We start from the raw sequence: 22,498 nt of genomic DNA on the forward strand, positions 1-22,498 counted from the left end.
TTCTGGATTTTTCCTGTATATATATATTTTGTTTGTGCTGCACTTTCTGCTTATAGTTATACTATACCATTCATTCTTATTTTGTAGAACTTTACTACCATTGTGAAAATCAAGGTTACAATTGTTAACCACCTCCACAACAAGTCATGACATGAGCCTCAGCCTATTACAACCTAAGAGGCAAATGAAAGCCATGCAAATCCATAACTTGGGAGACACGACACTAAACTATCTGCCACCATCCGCAACTGAAACTGCGAAGGATCGAAGGTTGGTTCCAATAGAAACACTACGAAACACAGCGTACAGAAGGGCTAGGAGCAGAGTGTTCAACCTCAACAACTCCCCCATAATCATCAGCTAGAGCACCCACACGATGAAGCACTCTTTCAGAGGAAAAACAAAGACCACACCCGTCAGAGACCCAACTTTTTCTATCCTTCCACAGCAACCAAACTGTAGCAGCGAACAAAACACAATCTTCATCATTCGAGTTAACAATGGACCAAGGCTTCTGAAGATAAGTCACCATCCAATTCCATAGAGAGTAAGAGAAGAAGGCACGTTGGTGTTGTGGAGCAACAAGAGGAAGCCACACGCTTGCGGCTCGAGGGCAATCACGCAACACATGAAGGAGAGTCTCGTGTCCGCGGCAAAAGGGACAAGGTGAGAATGCAAAATCTGCAATGCGAGGAACTTCTGTGGGGAGTTTATCATACAAGACCAGCCATAGAAAGATCTTGCACCTTTGTGGGAGGTGCAAGCGCCAAAGCCATCTCCATTGCATGCTATTAGCCGCGGATTTCTTTTTTTCTTTTCCGTGGCAGTGAAGGAAACTGATAAATGTATATGTTCGTGGACGCAAACAAGAAGTCAAAGCTTGAAACTACTAACTTCCTCCATAAACGCATTATCAATTCAGGGCAAGTAAGTAACCATGTCATTTTATTGTTTGTTTGTTATTATTCCCGCATTTGTTTTCTAAGACACTCATGTCATGTCCAGCATACATGCTACATGCACTTCCACTAGTCCACTTTCACTCCACAATCCATCCATTTTACCAAAAAAGTTAGTTACGTTTTTCTTCTCCACAAGAGTTTTGTCCTTAATAAAGAGTGTCTCCATATAAATTAAGAGACAAATATTTATAAATAATTCTTGACTTTGACTCTTAAGTGATATGGAATTTTGTGTATCAGGACACAAGTCTTTCAAGAGAGTATTTCAACTTATTATATTTGATAATTTGTTATTAGATAACACTATAATAAATTCTTTTAAATTGTTTATGCATAAACTATTTACCCAAAACTTATGAAATAACGGGGAAAATTTGAATTTATCCATATAAACATTTTACTCATACTAAATTTTCTCTGGAAGCACAACCCTGCTTAGAAGGTCAGCCCAGCTTCATTTAACAAAATTAAAGGATTCGATTCTTTTTTAAGCATAACGTATCCTGAAAGCTAATTTAAATTAATAATTCTGATTGATAACATAAATAGTCCCTTTCTTTTCTCTTTCTTTTAATACTCAAAGGGGTAAGATGCGTCTAACAGAAACTAGCCAGGAAATGAAGTACATTCATTTGACAGACCCTCACGAGAAAGGCAGAACCAGATACTGTCACTTTATCGCAAACAGTTGGAAACTCAGTCTCTGACATTGAATGCATTTTTTGAGCATATCCAATTTAAAATACTCGATTTTTATTACGCAAGTAAATAAACGACGAATCTCAACGCAATTACTTGCAGCACTTGAATCTTATCCTAAAAGAGACATAGGGCCCAACAAAGAACAGACGCGTTACGAAAGCCTGGCTACCGTGAAACTAAATTTCAAAGTATCAATTGCAGTATGCTAGCATGATCGTGAATTGCAGCAACCCAAATAAAACAACCAATTGCTTGTCAATTACAGCAAGTCGCCAACAGAAAATAGTATTGACCCCGAAAGAAAACAACCAAGAATATTTAAAAACAAGCAAAAATATTTATTCTATTAAGGGAATTAAATGCACAATGCCAACTCAAATATTAAATGCATGTTAGGATTGTAGCTTTCACACCGCCCAAACTTTTAACGTGGAAAATGTAAACGGAATTTTATCCTAAAATATCTTGATTGAAAAATCTTAGTTGAGTTGCGTTCACGCATATAACTTTGGGTTCCTAATAAATGCTCTAAAAATAATTAATTTACTATTGTGTCAAACCATGATTTTACAAAGTACAAACGAAACACACTAGCAAAGGGAAAACACAATGGCTAAAGACAGCAGAAAGTTCTCTCAAGATATTAGTTGGATGTCCATAATAATCTTCAATTTAAAAACCTATTTTTTACCACAAGCATACGTTATAAAAACCGCAGCAAACCATATACAAGTTCATCAGATCTTATCCACCTTCCAATTCTTACCACAACTAATACCAATAACAATAAAAGGACATATGTTATTAATGGTTTCTTGGTGTGTACAACATGCACATTTTAGGAAATAAAGGTCTCGTGTAATTTCCTTACACATCAACAAGTTTAAGAATACAAAACAACCAGGCAACCAGAAAAGTTAGAAAGGGGTACTTCCCATATCTAATATACTCCCATGGTCAGCATGTTCAATTACATTTCTAAGAGCTAATTTCTTGTACAGTTTTCCACTCCCAATAGCCCAAAGATCTTCTGTTTGCAAAGCGACTTTCCAGCAACTGCTGTTACTTTATCACACTAATTCATCAGCAACATTCCAACTAAATTATCTTAGTTTCCAAGGGATTCCCACTCTTTAGCTTTTATCGAAACATCATCAAACAAAAAAAGGTAGACCTACCACTGGCAGAGTAACCTTATTAAGGTATGGTATGTATTCGTATGCCTCACCCCAGTCCTATATCACAAATACTTGAACAATAGTGTCTCATTTGTTTGGCATCAAATTTGTCGATAATGATAATTATTTATCTTTTCTTAGAGGATGAGAGTAAAAGGTTTATATTTCTCATAAGACCAAATCATCTTCAAATTAGCATTAACATAACACCAGTGCATATTGTATAACCCAAACCTAACAAGGCAACGACCAAAGACAAATACTCCCAAATACTCTCTCTGTCCCCAATTATAAGATTCTTTCAACTAATTCATGTCCCTTAAAAAAAGTAATTAAATTAGTTAATTACATTAATTATGTCAATTAATTGTACTATCATTCCAAAGTTATCCTTTTTTTATCTCTTTATCCACTTAATTACTTCTCATTAATTTTTGGACAGAGAATAATAAAGTAAGGATATGTAGGAAAAAGAATTATTAATGCATCTAGAAATTAGAAAAGAATCTTATAAAAAGGAACAAACAAATTTTCAAAAAGGGTATTATAATTAGGGATGGAGGGAGGGAGTAATAAATAATTTTATCTTTTCATAGGGGATGAGAGAAAAAGTATTATACTTCTCATCAGACCAAATCATCTTCAAATGAGCATTAACACAATGCAAGTACAGATTGTATTACCCAAAACTAACAAGGCAACGCCAAATGATCATTAGTACCTTTCATGTGATCAGTTCCATTGTCTACACTACAACAAACCCCAAAACAGTAACTGCAGGAGAGACACAAAAAAAGGTTGAGAAGCATGCTACCAAGTATGGAAAATGACCACAGATAAGAATATGATAAACAATATGAGAGAAGCACAAAATATGCAACTGTCAACCAATTGAATCTTCAGACTTCTCATACTTTCATTATACCAAGCAAGTGAAAATGATTTTCATTCCAAAATTTCCACCTTCCCACACTCCATCTTCTCAATCAAGGATTCAAGCTGACCCTAGGACTAAAGTATAAAGATATTCATTGTCCCAATTGTCATTCATTTTCATAAAAGTAGCCTACTGTTCTATCAGAAATTGATTGTTTTAAGTAACTAACTTGCAATTTTCATATTGTAGACCCAAACTACTACTTCAAAAAGAATTTTCAAAGGAAGTCACTTCTATAAATATTTAGATAGTTATACAAATAATCCAAATTCCCTGTTTTATGTTGAGACTAGAATTGGGCTCACTTATTCTGAGGGTCTCTTAATCATGGATGGAAACAGAAAAAGGAGCAAAAAAATAAAAAGAATCATATCAATGTAGAATAAGCCAGCAGTTGTATAGATAATAAATTAATGTTTTGCCCAAGAACCATTACTCATTACTCATACAAACAAAATTTAAAAGTAGTACCAATTTGAAAGAATACAAGGAGTCAGGACAATGATCTGAGGTAGGTTGATTAAAAATCAAAGGTAACCAGTCAAGTGCCAATTATCAAAACACCAAGGAATAAGGAAGGTCAAATTATTCTTTGACTAAGACTGAACCAAACTCATAAGACTCACATACAACAATGACATAAAGATATTCCCATACCTTGAAATTGTCTTCATATTTACACTTAACACCAGTATATTGGTTCCTAAAAGAGAATCAATGGGAAAAAAAACAATGTTCAAATGTCATGAAAGAAGCTATATTTACAATGCTAACTCACATTAAAACAGATATCGCAGATCCCTTTCAAGTAAGGGGAGTATCGGTTATAGGGCAAAGAAGGACCAAGCTTTAACAATGGCATGTAACAGATTTGTGGTTTGTGCAAGATGGTCCAGCAACAAAAAGATGCTTCCATGTTAACAAATTCTAATTTTGCATTAATGAAATTTCAGCAAATGCAATGAAAAGACTAGAAGCAAACAAAACAAACTAACAGAGATTTTTTTAACCATCCTTGATGGACAGAAACAATCCACAGGCCAGTTGAATGATTTGCTTTTGAGAAAATTTTAGTTACCTGTCAGTGGAGACAATAAAACATTAATATTCTGTTTGGTTAGCAGAGGGAAAGGAAAATGAGAGGGGCAACATTGCTCTCCAACTCCCCTCCAAGGGTGGCTTTTATTTTCCCTCCCATCCCCCTCCTCCATTAAGCAAAAAACAATCCATAAATCAAAAAACCATTCACAGACGAAAAATAGACAGGAAAAACATATAGTTTATGACTTGACTAATGATCATTATTAGCAAATAGCTATAATTCCTTTTTTTTTTAATCAGCCCATATACCTTCAATTCATCAATATATAGCTACAAATATCTTAAATGGAGAGAGATGAGGAAACAGGATAGCTTCATAAGTAGCCCCAGAGTGCAACAAATACAACTGTAAGAGAGAGACAGAGTGTAAACATAGAAAATTGCAACACCACCAAAAATTGAATTTGCACAATCAGAAATATGAGCATGTTCAATTAAAAATGATATTCAATATAGAGGCATTAGAATTTGTCTAACCATTTTCAAATGTATTGAATTTCTATACCACCTTATGTATTCACATACCAACAAGAGTACTCTACATTACCACATGCACCATAAGATCAAACGAGATACAACTTGATTTCAAGGTGCCCAAAACCTCATAACACTAGGCCAACTAAACCTATGAAAATTAGATTTCCCTAAAATACAGACGATGATGCAACAGCGCAACAAAAAAAGGACAGACTGCGGGCGGGCTCAGGACCTCTCGATCATGCTGCAAGAACGTGCCAACCGAAGAGTGAGGCTGTCTCCAAGCACACTGGCCTCTGTCTCAACAGGCTCACACTCATAGGGCTTCCTACAACCGGGGCAGCGCCCATCCTCCTCGAGAATCCTCTTGTGGCAAAAGAGGCAAAGACGAAACCCACAGAGACAAGGCATGAAACTCGTGTCCGTCAAATCGAGATCCTCACAGCAAATTGGGCACGAGGATGGGGTGGGAGCGCGTCCCCAAGGCACCCCACGCCGATCAGGATTTGGCATACTGTGCTGCTTAGACAAATTGGGCAAACTCTGAGGGCGAAAGGCATCATCTGCCCTCCACGCTCTGCTATTACCAGAGCCCCAAGGAAACAATCTACCACTCTCGGGTTTCGAATTCGGAGACCCTAAATTGGATCCCTCTGAAGGCGAAACCACTGGGGGCGAATCTGGACAAGGGTTTTCGCGCTTGTCATCGGCTGCTAGAGCATCAGCCATAGCCTCCCAATCATCCAAACATCCATCATCATCATCGTCATCGTCATCACCTTCCTCTTCTTCCTCCACCTCGGTGACGTTCCCGGAACAGCACCCGCCGCTGCTGGAACTGCTGCTGCTGCTGCTACTGCTGCTACCGCCGCTACTGCTGCCGGTGAAATTCGTCCCCGAATCGGTGCCGCACAACACGCCCGCAGGGCAGTTGGTTGGAGACTCCGAATCGCTGTCGTGATGGATCAATCCATCGTCCTCTTCGCCTCTGCGCCTCGTGTTCAGAGGCTCCACCGAGTGTTTCACCTCCGCTGGAGACGGCGGCGCATGGCCGTCATCGTCCAAACCGTCCTTGTACCCCTTGCTCTTCACCGCACCTGAAACTCACCGACACGAATCAGAAAACGGAACGGAATCAGCGAATGAATGGATCAACGAAAACAATAGTGCGAACATCGCGTACCTTGAGATAACCATTGCTCGCGGCGCGCATCGATTTTGTACTGCTTCAATTTCGCGGACCTGTTGGTCTGTAACACGCACAAGATTACGATGAGACTAATAAGAACGGAGAACGGAATGCATGTAAAAGAAAGAAAAATTAAAATCGAAATCGAATTGAAAAAAATCGAACCCTCTTCTTCTTCCCCGGGTTCCTGGTGTTTGCGGCGGAGGGAATCGGCACGGCGGCGATTGAATCGGAAACCATGGCTGAAACGTTGGATTCGATTTCAGACAATAAAAGATTCGCAAAAACCCTAATTTGTGAGGGGGATGAACGGATAGAAAATTCTAGAGAGAGGAAATAAGAACTCTAGAGAGAGAGAGAACAACAATGGATCACGGTAACTCCTCTGATCCTCCTTGCCCCTTTTTGGAACAGAAAAGGTCCAAGTTTGAATTTTTATAACATGCTTAATTACTTTACTACCCCTTGTCTTTTATTAAATTCTAGCGATTCTGGGTGGCGATTTGGGGAGAGTTCAAGCCAAACAAGGTTATATTTGTAAAAAAGGAATACAATCAGTGCAACACGACGTCGTTGGAATTGATGGTATACGTAAGCATATTTATTTACCCGATATTTATTTATCATTAAACTAAACTGTCGCTTTAATTAATTACAACAATTTTTTTCTTACTTTTGGCTCCTAGAAAATTAAAAGAAATATATATAATTATTTTTTATATTAAATAAATATTAATTTTATAATTAAAAATGTATAATAGATGATTGCTTTGTTCGTATATATTTATTTATATTGTAATTAATTTTGATAACAAATATTTGTTTATTATATAAAATTAATCTATATTTACTGTAAATAATTTTGATTATAATAAATATTAAAACTTAATTTATAAATAAAGATTAAAAAAGATAGTTTGAGATAATTGATAAAAAGAAAAGTTTATTCTCTAGATACAAAAGAATGAACGTGTGAAGTGCACATCTAAATGAGATTTTTTTTTTTAATAAATTGTAATAGAGAAGGTGAAGAGAATGATGGATTCACATTTTAAATTTATATTCTAATTTGCAATATAAATGTACATTTACGTATGAAATGATTTTTATATATTAGTATTTTAGTTTGTGCATTGTACAGAAATAATTTATTTTATATAATTAGTATTTCAACCTTATTAAATATGAATGAATTACCAGAAATATCTTAAGTGTCTTTTCATGATAAGATACTAGGGAGTAGGCAATGTCCCCAACCATGAGAAATATCATTTGTTCATTCAAACGTTATCAAATATGAAATCAACAATAAACTTGTGTTGAAAGTCTTGTAGGATGAGAAATTTTCCAAATAACTATATTGCACATGGAAGGATACCCTAGTCGAGCTATTGCAAAATCAGTAGATTTTAACATTATGTGCAATATAGGTTCAAGAATTTATGAAATTTAACAAGAGGTTTTGAGATCATGGACATTGATAATGGTTTTTTTATGGTTAAATTCATCTTGGAAGAAGGCAAGGATAAGGTAGCATTAGGTGGACCTTGGATGAATTTTAACCATTACTTGTTTGTGTTGAACTAGAGTCTAGATTTTGAGTGGAAAGTGATCTCTCACAACTGATTGTAAGGAAGACTTGATTGAATGAAATCTATTATTATCTATTCTATTAAACATAAATGAAAGTTGTAGACATATGAAAAGTCCAAACTGGATATCTTATTTTCTTGACACTTGGTGCAAACAGGAGTAAAACGGAAAATTTGAAAAATAAATGTAAGTGGAAAGAGAAGATTGGGTTGAAGGTTGTTACTTAATACACTTCCACTGTTGCCTCAAATTATATTTTGGAATGAACTTTTCAAAAAAATGATGAGACGTGCATGAAGCAATAACGGGAATGCAAGAAGTTTCAGCTTGGGTTGGGCTGGTACAAGTATGCCCCTTCATAGGCCTGGATTGAATGGGTACGAGAAGGATGGCCCAATGGACTGAATTCGTAGGTCCTTTAGTTTGAGCCCTTTAGACCTAAAACTAAATGAATTTGGGCTGCACCTACAATGCTTATTCGTCTCTAGTTCAAGCTGGCCCGTTCACGACCCAAAAAACAAATAACAACCTCATACATTTAAGACGCGAAAAGAAAGACGTGCTTGATGAATCTTAGGTGAGTATTTGTAGACTTACTTTTGAATATTTTAATTCAATAAAAATAAATTTAGTTAAAGTTTAGTTAAATTGAAGCAATATATTTTAAAAAATTATTGCAAAAATGATTTCGTAGCAATTTTTATTTTAATATAAAAAATGTAATCTCATGTAAAACTTTTAGTTTTTAGTTTTAATCAATATAATCATCTTTCTATTGAATCAGGTTTGTGTGTGATTTACAAATGTGATGCTGGAGAGCATAAACATTATATAAATGTTAAAATTTGATCATCTTTCTATTGATCAGTATGTATTGCATTATTTTGGATAATTTTTTACTCATTTTGTTTAAATGTTAAAATTTATTTTTGAACTAAAGTTAAGAATAAGAATTTTAAAATTCAAATTCGGCAATTTTATAATTTTTTAGATTAAAACACACACACACACAAAGTAATTTAACAATTTAATATTAATGAAGGGGTAAATAAAAAAAATAAATATAAACTATAAACTCAAAATGCTACTGTAAGTGACATGCGAAAAAATGTTTGAAATTAATGAAATAAATTTTATTTACCAAATCATTTTTTTAATTAAACAACCTTATAAATCAGTCAGATAAATTATATAAACTAATTTATTTTCATTTTGTAGTTTGAGTTCTTTATAATCCATGAATGCAATATATGCGCTTCACATTCTTCTAGTTTAGAACATTTCTAGAGGATAATTATATGTGAGTGCCTGGGTCCCAAAGGAGATAAATCCATGATTGACATGAAGAATGTCTAACTCAATTAAAGGATATCTATGCAGATTTTGGCTCCCACTTCATGCTATATGTCCTCTTACTTCTTAGGAAATTGCACGTGGCATGATTGGAACAAGCATGACTTCAAAATATACACACACACATTTGAGCAAGGGGGATGAAAATAGACGGATAGGGGCTTTATCACTTTTTGTTTGTTTTTTAATTTTAAATTCACTCATTTATTTCATTCCCATGTGAGTGGGACAATATTGTTTTCGATCCTTTGGATCAATTATTTTCATCGGCGCTGCCTTTAGGGATCAACATACTCATTCTACAAGTGTAAGAAACGTGACTAATTATGGCCACCAATCAATTTTGTTATTGAAAATAGTGTAGACTAAAATAGTGAAAAACTACATATATATATATATATATATATATATATATATATATATATATATTTATTAGTATCATTTTATATTAAAATAAATATACGTGTGCCATCTATTTTTGTCTTCTTGCAATAGTTGAAAATTTGTCTTTTCTTCGATGAAGATGCAGCTTATTTAATTCCTTTGTTGTTGAAGCATAACGTGAAGGTTTTGGTGTATTTTTCTACATTTATTTAACCAGTATTAAATTCAACTTCTTAGCTGACCTGTAAGCTTTATTCCATATTCATTGCAACATAACCAACTAAATTTAATATAATTAGTAGATACTTAACATATTATTTAAGGTTTCATTTTTTTAATTACTTTTTGAAAAAATACATTATATATATATATATATATATATATATATATATATATACACACTTATTAATAGAAAAAAATAGTCATTAGAGTTGTCTAATTAACACGGTAATGTCTAACAAAAGTTATTCTGTTAATATAGAGACTGTAAGTTTATATTAATAGGATTATACACCTATGACATACATATGCAATTTATTATATGCCAATGAAATACACAATATCAATAAATCAATCTGCTTCCCAATTATCATATTAACACAGAAAAAGCCTAATGGTTAACTTTTTGTATTAGTATATGAAAATTTTATTATAATGAAATATATTTCAAATATTTTCAAGTATACATATAATTGTTGTTAAGAGTGTCCAATTTTAAATATAAGAAATAGTTAGCAAAACCCTCCTTTTCCCGGTGGGTAAGAAACAAAAAGGCTGTATATGCTTGGACGTGGTTTGTTATAATATAGATCAATTATAGGCATAATTATACACATATATAACAAAAAATTATAGGCGCAATTATAAAGACAAAAATCGAAAAAATCATTTTCTGGTGTTTTCTTATATGATGGGGATATAATATAGATGTATCTGTGCAGACAATAATGCAAACCATGACTTCTCACCAATTCAAGAGAGACTAGCTAGTCCTTTTCCTTCAATCTTGTATGCATGATTTTAAATAACACCGTCAAATATATCAGTTAGCCAAAGAATATTGCTCGTACCAAGATTTTTGCTGCGAATGGATCTTAATTCGTTCTTTTTTTTTTTTAAAGTTAGACGCGCGTATCCATCACACGGTAGAACATTGCTTTCAGGGAAGAAAACAAAATTATCAAATACTTTGAAAATCAGAAGGTTTGTTCTAATGATGATATGATTATCAAGTTAAGTTCTTACGCCACTAAATATATGACGAAGTATTCACATTACTGTTTCCTAGTTTATTTTTATAGATTCGTGTGACTGAACCGAATCAGTGTTAGACCTGTGATACTATTTTTGTTTGACCATCATATCATATCTAAACTAAAACTAGTAGACTAATTTTATATAATTCACCAACTTGATTCCGGTCATTGAATTTTCTTATCTAGTGATACAGGTGGGGGATTTGATGGTGCCATTAACTACTTGGTGAGAACTTGATGGTATTTCAAGTGGTTGAAAAAGGTGTTCATGCGAAAAAGCTTAAGTTAGTGAGTATTTTAGTAGAGTAATAATAAGGGAAATGTTTCATATGTGGAGGTAGGTCTAATACTTGCATGTCTAATATTTATAATCCTTTAGAAGAGGTTACGTAGGAATCTCATGGCAGTCTAGTTTGCTATAATATCATCATATTAACTTTCTCTTATATAATCATTTTAATTGCTATTCATGTAACTACGCATAACCACCCTTATAATGAAGGTCTGATAGATCTAGAGTTGGGGAATAGCTTCCAAAAATGATGGTGAGGAAATTGACCTAGCTAGATGGAATTAAAGATGCATGAGAGTTGTGAATTGTGATTATGGTTCGTGATGACTCCTAGATATTGTTCCATTGAGTGAAATAAAATGAAAAAAAAAATAAAATTAAAATAAACTGTAAAAATGTGAAACTCTTATAAATTTTAATATTTTTTACTTATTTTTTTCTACTTTCGAGAAGACCGAACATTACCTTAGCTCGGGCTAATGTATAGAGGGGTGGTGCACTCATTATTGGCTCTGGGACCTCGGGCTCATAATGCTAGTAATGTCCATCTAAGTCTAGATATTTGAAAAATATATCAATCTTAATTAGTTTGTGTTTGGTTTTAAGTTTTAACCCAATGCTACAAGTTATTGCTTCCATGTTCATTGTCAATATGCGGAAACAACAATGCACTTAGTCACCTGTCTCGAGTAGTCAGAGATTGGTCAAGATCATCTAACTACGCGATCATTTTAAGCTAGTACTATAGTAATATTCAAACCTTAGACTTGTCAGTTGTTGGTACGCCAAATTGAACTGCACGCATATATGTCACATAAATAAGATTAACCAACCAAGGTAAATTGAGACTCAATAAGAAATTTCAAAGTGGAATCCCTGTAGTGCAGGCCTATAATATCATTTTTACACTTTTCTTTCCCCTCTTAAGTAGAAGATGACGAATTGCATATGCATGCCACGCAGTTCAACATTTTGATCTGAATAATGAAATGATTAGTTCCAACTAACGCAAACTGGGATAATCTTGATGGGCCTGCTTTTTCTGTCAACGCTATTTACGACTCTTGTATGTTATATAGAAGAAAGGTAGGTGTGGAGGTTGAGACCCATGCTGTGAGTAGGTTCAACATTGAATCATCTTTGCCCCTTGATAACTATGTAATGCTTAATTAAGTACAAGATATAGCATAATATTTACATACGATTATTATGATTAGATATGGTTATTACGACCTACTTATGGCAATATTGTTATGCAAATAAAGGACATGGGTCCTACCCACTGCAACTTCTCATACACCTTGAACGACAATAACGTACCGAATGAGTAATGACCATGACCATTATAATTACATATTACTATATATATAAATTAGTTAAACAGGTACACACTCTTTTTGTTTTAGGTGTGATACAAATTCATAATATGTACGTACATATACCTTACAACTTCCATAGTTACATGCTTGATTAATGATATTGAAACTAGTTAAGATCGTTAACCCTATCTGATTTTTACTATGGAGCTATAACTCAATGTCATAAACAACCAAATGATATTCATATACCATCAAATTGTCATCTCGATCGAGACTATATAGCACATAAACAAAAAAAATAAAAACAAAACTCTAGCATTTTTAACTACTATACATGTTTGTGTATTATTCTCTGGCACGTAATGTTATGGCTCAAATATGTAGTATTATGATCAAGTACCATGCTAAAACCGTTGAATCAGTTGGATGAAAGTAATTCAATCTCCTAGTGGAAAAATTTATCATGCATAAAAAAAGCAACCATATGGAGTAAAAAATTTCAGCAACTAGATTGGGAAAATAGTAACTGTTGAATGATAATGGCCTGGCACCTTCATATGACAATCTGACACCTTAATAACAATGTTGGACCTGAACGTCAACAGTACTCATCACCCATGATTGATTATTCCCTGCAACACATAATTGGTCCTTCTCATAGAGCCAGACCCTCCTTCCTTGTGTCTCATTAATTTCCTCACAATGTGGCTTTTCTGCGGCAATACACAATCCTGATTACAACAGTCCCTTTACGCCATTGACGTTTTTAATTAGTGGCTCCATTTTATTGTGTATGGACTTTGGAGTGTGGTGTTAGGTCATTATAATCATTGTGTGAGCATTTAAGATCTATACGTGGACGCCTTTAGCAAGGGCTTTTTTGAATGGTTGAGTAAAATTCGGATGTCTTTAACACTACATTAGCTATGAAGCACATTTTAATTATGACAAGCGATTTTTTATTTTTTTTTATAAATTTTTCCCCCCTAAGACAAATGATATGTGAGAAACTGAAAATTACTTATTATAAGTGGAACCTTTATTCATTAAATGTGTCTAAGTACTCGTTGCATATTCACATACACATACACCACTAAAAGTTAAACACCTATATTGTTATCCTCAACAAAACTTTTTTAATATACAATTTTTTTTAAAAAAAAACTTATAAACATAGTTAAGAAATCTAACTATTTAATAATTATACTGAACTTATTATATAATTAAATATTTATATATGATATCTTAATTATAACTAAAATTGAAAAGGAATTTGAATTTTATTATAATTAAGCTAAAATGTAATATTTTAAATAATGTATTTTATTTTATTAACTTCTACAATTAATATTAATATACAATTTTTTATTAAAACAATTTATAAAAAATGGAAATAATTTATTTAATGAAAGTTCGATTAATATAATTAGATATAAATCTACAGATATTCATTGAATTGAATATGAAATCACAGGCAAGTTAACTCCACAGGCCAAATTTGATTAATTGTTAACATAGATTTTTATTATAAAATAAATATCATATTTATTACTATTATAAATAAAAATATCTCATAATAATTACAAACAATTTAAGATTCAACTGATAAGTAAGTTCAAATTAATTAAAGGAAGAACTTTTAATATCACGAGTTGAAGTTTGAAAAAAAGGCCCAATTAATTAAGAAGGTCGACATTATCAATATCATTAACCAAACTTGTATTTTAAAAAACAAAAATGTCAACTTAGAAAATCACATAATTTATTAACATGTCAAATGAAACAAGTAAGATTCAGCCTGATAAGTATGTTCAAATTCAAATTAATTAATAAAGGAAGGAAAAACTCTTAATATTACGAGTTAAAATTTGAAGAAAAAAAAAGACAATTAATTAAGAAGGTCGACATTTTCAATTTCATCAACCAAACTTGCACTTATAAAACTATGTCAACTTAAAATCTCACTTAATTTATTAACATGTTAGATGAAACAAAATTAGATTCATAAACTTTATGAAAAAAACATGAATGAATGGAAAAAAGATTTTACTAAAAATAACAATTAAGCTTCTTATCAGAACTAACTATTACTAAAATTAGTGAATATTCTGTAAAAAAAAATAGACTTTTTTTATCTTTATAAAAAGTAATGGAGTCCCATATGAAATATGACCAGGGATCTTATTATTAATTTTAATATCATCACTTAACCAACAAATTAGGAATTTCCAGTTACGTCGCATTCGTTATCTTATTTAGAAATCAGAAGTCAGCACCATGGAAACAAACAAACAAACCCGACCAGCTCTTGAGTAGAGTGAAAAAATGGAGAACTTAATAAAAGAAATTTTAAAAAAAAACCAAAAAAATTCTTCCCAAAACCAAACCCCGTTACGATTAACTAAACGACACCGTAGTTCAGCAGTTCTCGCTTAAATAACCAGAAAACGACACGCCGTTTCTGTCTTCACCTTCACTTTCACTCTCCGCAACTGAACATTGATAAAACCGTTTGTTCCTCCCATTCCCACTCCCAAGCCAAACGAACTAAAATCACCGGCGATGTTGCCGGGGATTCCACCGGCTCCACCACCGCAACAGTAACCGATCCTTCGCCGGAACCATCACATTAACCACAATGTCGTCGACACCGCAGAGCTTAAAGCAGAGAGTCTTCAGATGCCTAACCAAACTCTCCGACCGCGACACGCAGTCTCTCGCCGCTGCGGAGCTCGAGTCAATCGCTCGAAACCTCGACGGAGCCACCTTGCCGATGTTCCTCTCGTGCATGTACTCCACCGACGACTCCGACAAGCCACCGGTGCGCAAGCAATGCGTTCAGCTCCTAGGGTTCCTCGCGGAGACGCACGGCAACATGCTCGCGCCGTACCTGCCAAAGATCCTCGGCAGCGTCGTGCGAAGGCTCCGCGATGCGGACTCGTCGGTCCGATCGGCGTGCGTGAATTCCATTGCGGCATTGTCACGCCACGTCAGCAAGCCGCCGCTGAATGCGTTTCTGAAGCCGTTGGCGGAGGCGCTTTTCACAGAGCAGGACCAGAACGCGCAGGCCAGCGCGGCGATGTGCCTCGCCGCCGCGATCGACGGAGCTCCGGATCCGGACCCGGCTAGGCTGGCGAAGCTCCTGCCGAGGTTCGAGAAGCTTCTAAAGCGCGACGGTTTCAAGGCGAAGCCCGCGCTGTTGACGCTTGTCGGAAGCGTCGTCGCCGCCGGCGGCGCTTCCGGCCACGTGCCGCTGAATAGTTTGGTTCCGTGCTTGGTGGAAGCGTTGAGCAGCGATGACTGGGCGACGCGTAAGGCCGCGGCGGAGACGCTCGTGGTGGTTGCCGACGTGGAGAGGGATTTCTTATCGGAGTTCAAGGCTGAGTGTGTTAGAGTTTTCGAGAATCGACGGTTTGATAAGGTTTGTGTAAATTCTTAAGATATTTGTTTTTTTTAATTTTTTGCGGTGATGTTTATTTATGGTAATTCAAAAGTGAATTGAGAGTGCGTGATGTTTTGTTTAGGTGAAATTAGTTCGGGACGTTATGAATCAGATGTTGGAAGCGTGGAAGCAGATTCCTGATGTTTCGGATGAAGTTTCGCCACCTCCTAAATCGCAATCTTCTTCCAAAGGTATTTATTTGATTTTGCCAGTTTTTGTGGTTTAGTTTTTTATCAGAGAATGTGGGTAAGTGTCAGATTTCTTTACAGTAATGGAATACTGATCGTGTTATCTTCACTGTCGTGGCTTAAAATAGAAAGCATGATTAAGTAAAGCAAGGGTAAGGGAAAATAGGTGATGTTCAATCTGCTGTTGATCGAATATCGATTTTAGATGAATTCAGAATTTTTGTCAGCTATAATTTAGTGCGTATTTTACTAGTTGTTGATAAATAAGAAATCACATCTCAGATGTGAAAGCTGCTATGACTATTGGCTTCTCGACAGTGAAAAATCACATTTGGGATGTGGAACCAAACATGCAATTATTTGGGTAGTCATTTGGCAATTTGCCAATGTCACATTTGGGATGTGGAACCAAACATGATTAATTTGTTATGTTGAATTGTCTTTGATTGTTTTTCATAACTGTTTTCTTTCTGGATTTGTGTTTTTGGCTTCAGAGAATGCAAGTGATGGGCGCTATCCCCAAGTCTCTCACAATTCATGTAGTCCTCGTTCAATGATGGCCAATTTGCGGAGGAAATCTACTCCTTTCAGCAGATTCAGTCCAGCAGATAGTTCTTCTGCTAGCAATGCTAAGAATTCGAGTGCTTCAAGTAGTAACAAGAGAAGATTGTTTGTTTCACGGAAATTAAACCATATGAATTGGGATGCTCCAATTGCTATGGCTGATCAGGGAGATCTTCAGGAGAGGGATGGAATTGTTTTGGATAGGAGCAAAATGGATAAAAGCAGAGTTTCAAAGTCAGAAATGAAACGGGTACTGCTAACTAAAAGTTCTGAGGATAAAATGCAAAAGTATGGTGGGTCCAAAGCTGGATCTCGTGTGGTTCCATATCATGAAGATGAGAGTCAAGACTCAGTTCCTGTCAGTATTGTCTCTAAAGATCTCCAAAGGAATGACAAAGAGAGTGAAGATTTATCGCTGATCCGTGATCAGTTACATCAGATTGAGAAGCAGCAGTCAAGTCTACTCGATCTTCTACAGGTTTGTTCCTAATGCTTAACTTAACACTAAGTTCCCTCAATCGATTCTTTTATCTGTGCCGCTTAATTCTGCTAGTTGCTGGAAGGAAGGTTGGTTAATACTGTTAGTGTTCAAACTTAATCATTTTCCTCTCTTTTTATGTCAAAGTAGCATTTGTGCCAATTCTTTAATGACAAACATCTCCAACATGCTTCTCCATATTATGACAGAAATTCATGGGAAGCTCACAAAATGGAATGCGTTCTTTAGAGACTCGTGTGCATGGCCTTGAGTTGGCATTGGATGAGATCTCTTATGATTTGGCTATATCAAGTGGAAGGATGACTAAATCTGATGCTCAGGGTAACGCATGTTGCATGCTACCTGGAGCAGAATTTTTGAGCTCCAAATTCCGGAGGAAAACACATGGCCGGGATTCAATCGTGCGATTCTCTAGATCAGGTGGCACCCCATCACTTGCTGCCATGAACTACCCACCCAATAGGAATGCTGAAACTAAGTTGACAAACCACAGATTTAGGCCTGACGGAGGCTTCATCACTAATCCGCTTGCAGAGATTCATACGAATTCGAGGAATTTTGCGACATTGGAGATAGCTTAAATCTTAAAAGCAGGTTAACTTTCTAAATGCCTCTAGATAAGGCATGCAATTTTAGATTAATGATACCAATTGATGCCACTCTAACTTTCTAATTCCCGTATTTCTTAATTTTTAGCAGATGTGCTGCACAATCTAGAATGCAAATTTGATCTTTTGATTCTCAATCAGCTTTGGTGGAAGGACCCCCCTTGATGGGGATTACGATTCAATCAGAATATATAAATTTGTTGTGCCACTCGAAAACATTTCTATTTAGTCATGTTCCAAGTGAAAAAGGCATGAAGCGAGCTAGACCATACATTTCTACGTCGCAGTGCAGAACTTCATTGGAATATTCATTGATAAATCTTGGGCAAGAACAGCACATTGGAGTGAGTTCGCGACTAAATACCACACTATTTTAAAATAAGGGTGAATTTGTATATGAACAGTGGAGTGACAGGCTGCTTATTTTTTTATTTTATGATTAAGTATTGCGTTGTATAATGTATTCGAGTTATGGTTAAAGGTTCTACAGTGGCATGATGCACTATCGGCATTTCATCATTGGATAACAATGCTTTTGGTCTATTATTCTTCCCGTGCTCTCTGTTGTGCATTTTGTTTAGCTTCTTTTCCGCTAAGTCAAGATTAGGCCTCTAAAATATTTCGAAGGGAAAGGATCCAATAGCTTCTGGTCATGTGCGAACCCCCATACGGCGCTTTCTAGGTTGTCGCTTCCATTGTTGGACTACTACATTATTCTACTTATTTAAAGATTAAACTTTGGCAAAAAGAATACTTTCACTTTACTAATTAATAATTTGACACTTTTAAGTATTTTTAAAATATTACTATCTTTTAAAATAATAGAAATATTACTAATTGGCAAATATTTCTACATGTTATGCTAAAAATGCTGTAAAGGTGTATAGTCTCGTGAACTTTTTAAAACAAAATTAGCATGGATTTAAACTTTAAGTTGAATAAGACTTAACTTGAAAAGGTAATTTCATAAATGTATTTGCTATTTATCTCAAAAATATTTAAATAGAAAACACATATATTAACTTTTATAAATAGGAAAAGTAATTTTTCCCCCTTTTCATTCATGAGTCATGAAACAACCATACTAAGGGGCGTTGGGCTAGGAGATAACAACCAATCCATACCCTATCATGATTAAACAAACGTGCTTACAAATTTCAAGCTTCTGCGAGAAAAATAAAAAATAAAAAAGAAAGAGAAATCAATCTGAATCCAAACTCCAAGCAAATGTGCGTGTGTATCGTCTTATACAACGAGATGAACATCAACTCTTCTATTAGAAGATGATGAGGATGGTGCTTCCATGATGGATTCAATGGAATTGAATATCAAGGCAGGAACAAGTGATACGATGCAAATGTTGAAGGTTGTTTCTTCTACTCTACCTGATGAAGATGATCCTTGCTCCAGCGGCAGGAACAAGATAATATTTCTAACCATCCCGACGACATGACCCTTTCCACACTTCTTACATAGTTTTAGTTACTCCCTGGTTGCGCCTCTTAGCTTGAATATTTCCAATTGTTCTACAGCTAAAAAATATTTGGGCTAGAAAGAAACAACTACTTTTCAAAAGATGATGGGGTGATTATGCAGAAACTTAGTAAAGTCTCAATCTTGTAATCCCAGTCTTAACTGCTCTAATATTTTAGTAAACTGTTATAATTTCACACTTTATCCTATGATGTGCTCCCAGAAACATAATTGACTATATATTGCATTTTTTATGATTTTGACATTTAAATAGGTGACACATATTGCTTAAATTTTTAAACTTAAAAAGAAAAATAGAATAAATATGCTTAAATATCAAAATGAAAAGAAAAAAAGAAAAAAAAAATCGAGAGTTCACGCCATACAAATTTTGTTTAAGTAATTCTGGTATAAAATAATTTAATTATTATATTTTTGGAGATTTTAAAAAAGCCAAAAGTTATGTTGTTTACAATAAGAAATAATCATTTTATTTTAAAGTAATTAAATTTATGAGAAGCTATAACAAGCACATAAAAAATGATTATTTTTAAAAAGAAGTGATTATTTAATTAAAAAAACTTATATAAGTCATAACAGATTTTTACAACCCGTATGTTTGACAAAATGCATAAACAAATATTTGAAATTTAAATGCTGCCACGAAAAACTATTACAGCCCGAATAGATAAACGGTGATTATAGTCAATCCCAGAAACGGCTCATAATACAAATTAAACTTACAAGGAGAAAAAAGTTTGGACAAAACTTAAATCAAGTTCCTTGTATCCATACTATCAAATCCTCCATTCAAATAATGACATATAGATTTTTTTTCAATAATAAATAACTTACACTCAATATACGTAACAATTTTGAACAAAAAATGTGTCTTCATACAATCATTAAAGTTGATGGTAAAAATGTAAAAAACTTGACGTAAATTTTGTCCAAAAAATTTAACTCAACAAGTCCATGAGAGAAAAATCACAAGAGCTTAACAAGAAAGACAACTTTTTTTTTTCATCTCCAATAAACTAGACTGCAAAATAGCCGTTCAACATTCTTAATACTAGTGTGTTGAGTTTTAATTAAGCTTTGTTAAATAAGCTTTATCGTATAAATATCTATGGATAAAGTTGTTTCTATAATTGAAAAAGAATTTACGTTAAACTAGTTTTATATAAGCTGTAAATTTTATTTACCCTTATCTTGGATAACTTGTTAAAATAAGCTAAAAACAGCTTACGGATATATCATAAGCTATTTTGTTAAACTCTCCTAAACACTTTCACAAGTGTTAGTCATAACCTCTTCAAAACACACCCTTAATAAATCAAGCGAGACACTTATTCAAGCTTGACTGGTAAAAGAAATACTCAAATTCGACTCAATTATTTAACTGAACCAAATTAAAGTTTAAATAATTTAGCTAAAAATTTCAAAACTTGAAAAATTGAATTTGACTCAAACTTCAAGTTAGCTCTCTACTGATTTTTTCAGTAAATAAAATTTTGTTTATTGATTTAGTATTTGACAAATATCTTCATGCTAAAATGTAAAGTAAAATTGCAATAAAACATAATTTTGTATTCATTAAAATAGCTTAAGATTTGAAATGAAATCTTTCATAGTGAAAATAGAAAATTTCTTAGAAGAAAATTTGAAATTATCCATTTAGAATACAACTCTTAGAAACTAAGATATACCTTAGATGATTATAAAAACTAAATATAATTTTTAAGTAAATACAATGAATAAAAATACAACTTCAAAAACCCAATTAAAAGCTGCAGTTTATTTGTTCATAATGAGGTATTAATGAGCTAAACTCAAATAATTCACCAATAACTAAGGTGATTGACACCCCCTACTCAATATAACTCCATTGTCTACCATCGTATGCTATATGACCAGAAGTAGATTCCATGAAGTACAAATTATAACACGTAAACAAATAATAATGTATAAGTACAATGTATCAAAAACCACTATCTACTTATGTTAATTAAGTAAGTTATTACTCATGATTTGCCATTCAATTATTGGCCAATCAAGTGAAAAATTGTAGGAAAGAAACTCACATTATATTTCTACACAACATGATTTGTTTAAGATGGTGGGCTTACGAGATCAAGTCATGGTGCTTGCTCATCAGTATCCTGTTTGTCGAATTTCTGCACAAAAGCACCAAAGTGACCAAACATTAGGTGAAGTCGTAAAGATATCTCTGCTCAAGTACATTTAACAGTAAGATCAAGGCATCATAACAAAATCCATAATATGATAATATAAATACAACACAATGCATTATGCTACACTTAGCCAATGCCAACAAAAAGACATCATAACAAAATCAATAATATCAATCCAACACAGACATTATTCTGCAGTTTGCCAATGCCAATATTTGAAAATAACACATCCAAACCAAGCAAAATAGCGCAGACTTCACACGATATTCAAGGTTTCTACCAAAACAATCATTACACAATGCATTGCAGAGACAAATGTAAAAAATATGGATTAACGATTAATTTGAATATATAACAACATTGTACAATACGAAGCAACAGATAATTTATGCGCCACCATATTCTCAAAAGGCTACAAAATGCGTTTTAGAAGTTGAATAAACAGGAATTGCATAAAACAGCGAACACAACGCGATGCTAGTTCGAGAATTGACTTTGAGTTCAAAATTGACTTTACATAAATTTTTAGTCTACAATTGATTCCGAGCTGAAACAAACAACTTTAGGTAACTATTGCGTTGGATAAAAAAATATACCGAGGGTGGCGATGAATGCCTTGAAAGCATAATCCCCAACCCTACCTGCTATTCCCATACTCACCCAACTCCACTACCACTAGGGTTTCCGCACTTCCCCCTCTATTCTATTTTCTGCTTATTTCTATACCCTAAAATATTTTTTGAAAAAATATAATAATACAAATTCATCTCAGACAGATCACGACGT

At 34.1% G+C, this 22,498-nt stretch overlaps 2 protein-coding genes and 1 long non-coding RNA gene across 5 annotated transcripts; 1 reads left to right on the forward strand and 2 right to left on the reverse strand.

Moving 5' to 3' along the window:
• Positions 1-2,445: 2,445 nt before the first annotated feature.
• LOC121173821 (uncharacterized) lies at positions 2,446-5,121 on the reverse strand. Of its 2 annotated transcripts, XR_005889310.1 has the most exons (3): positions 4,775-5,121; positions 4,437-4,482; positions 2,446-3,616 (listed from the first exon to the last, which is right to left on the reverse strand). It is a non-coding gene; the product is annotated as an uncharacterized lncRNA (long non-coding RNA). The 2 variants fall into 2 exon arrangements; XR_005889309.1 differs by having other exon boundaries at positions 4,437-5,121.
• A 226-nt stretch (positions 5,122-5,347) lies between these two features.
• Positions 5,348-6,967, reverse strand: LOC100796324 (lisH domain-containing protein C1711.05). Its single transcript, XM_006600596.3, has 3 exons — positions 6,712-6,967; positions 6,541-6,607; positions 5,348-6,454 (listed from the first exon to the last, which is right to left on the reverse strand). Exons 1-3 carry the CDS (start codon positions 6,784-6,786, stop codon positions 5,583-5,585), a joined length of 1,014 nt encoding a protein of 337 aa, XP_006600659.1. The 5' UTR covers positions 6,787-6,967; the 3' UTR covers positions 5,348-5,582.
• An 8,127-nt stretch (positions 6,968-15,094) lies between these two features.
• LOC100796857 (TORTIFOLIA1-like protein 3) lies at positions 15,095-18,574 on the forward strand. Of its 2 annotated transcripts, none has more exons than XM_006600597.4 (5): positions 15,095-16,164; positions 16,268-16,376; positions 16,868-17,415; positions 17,625-18,030; positions 18,133-18,574. In XM_006600597.4, exons 1-4 carry the CDS (start codon positions 15,382-15,384, stop codon positions 18,015-18,017), a joined length of 1,833 nt encoding a protein of 610 aa, XP_006600660.1. In that variant the 5' UTR covers positions 15,095-15,381; the 3' UTR covers positions 18,018-18,030; positions 18,133-18,574. The 2 variants fall into 2 exon arrangements, with proteins under 2 accessions (XP_006600660.1, XP_003550757.1); XM_003550709.5 differs by having other exon boundaries at positions 15,099-16,164; positions 18,136-18,574.
• Positions 18,575-22,498: the final 3,924 nt, after the last annotated feature.

This window comes from Glycine max, chromosome 17, assembly GCF_000004515.6.
Source record: "Glycine max cultivar Williams 82 chromosome 17, Glycine_max_v4.0, whole genome shotgun sequence".
In the NCBI taxonomy this organism is placed as follows: Eukaryota; Viridiplantae; Streptophyta; class Magnoliopsida; order Fabales; family Fabaceae; genus Glycine; species Glycine max.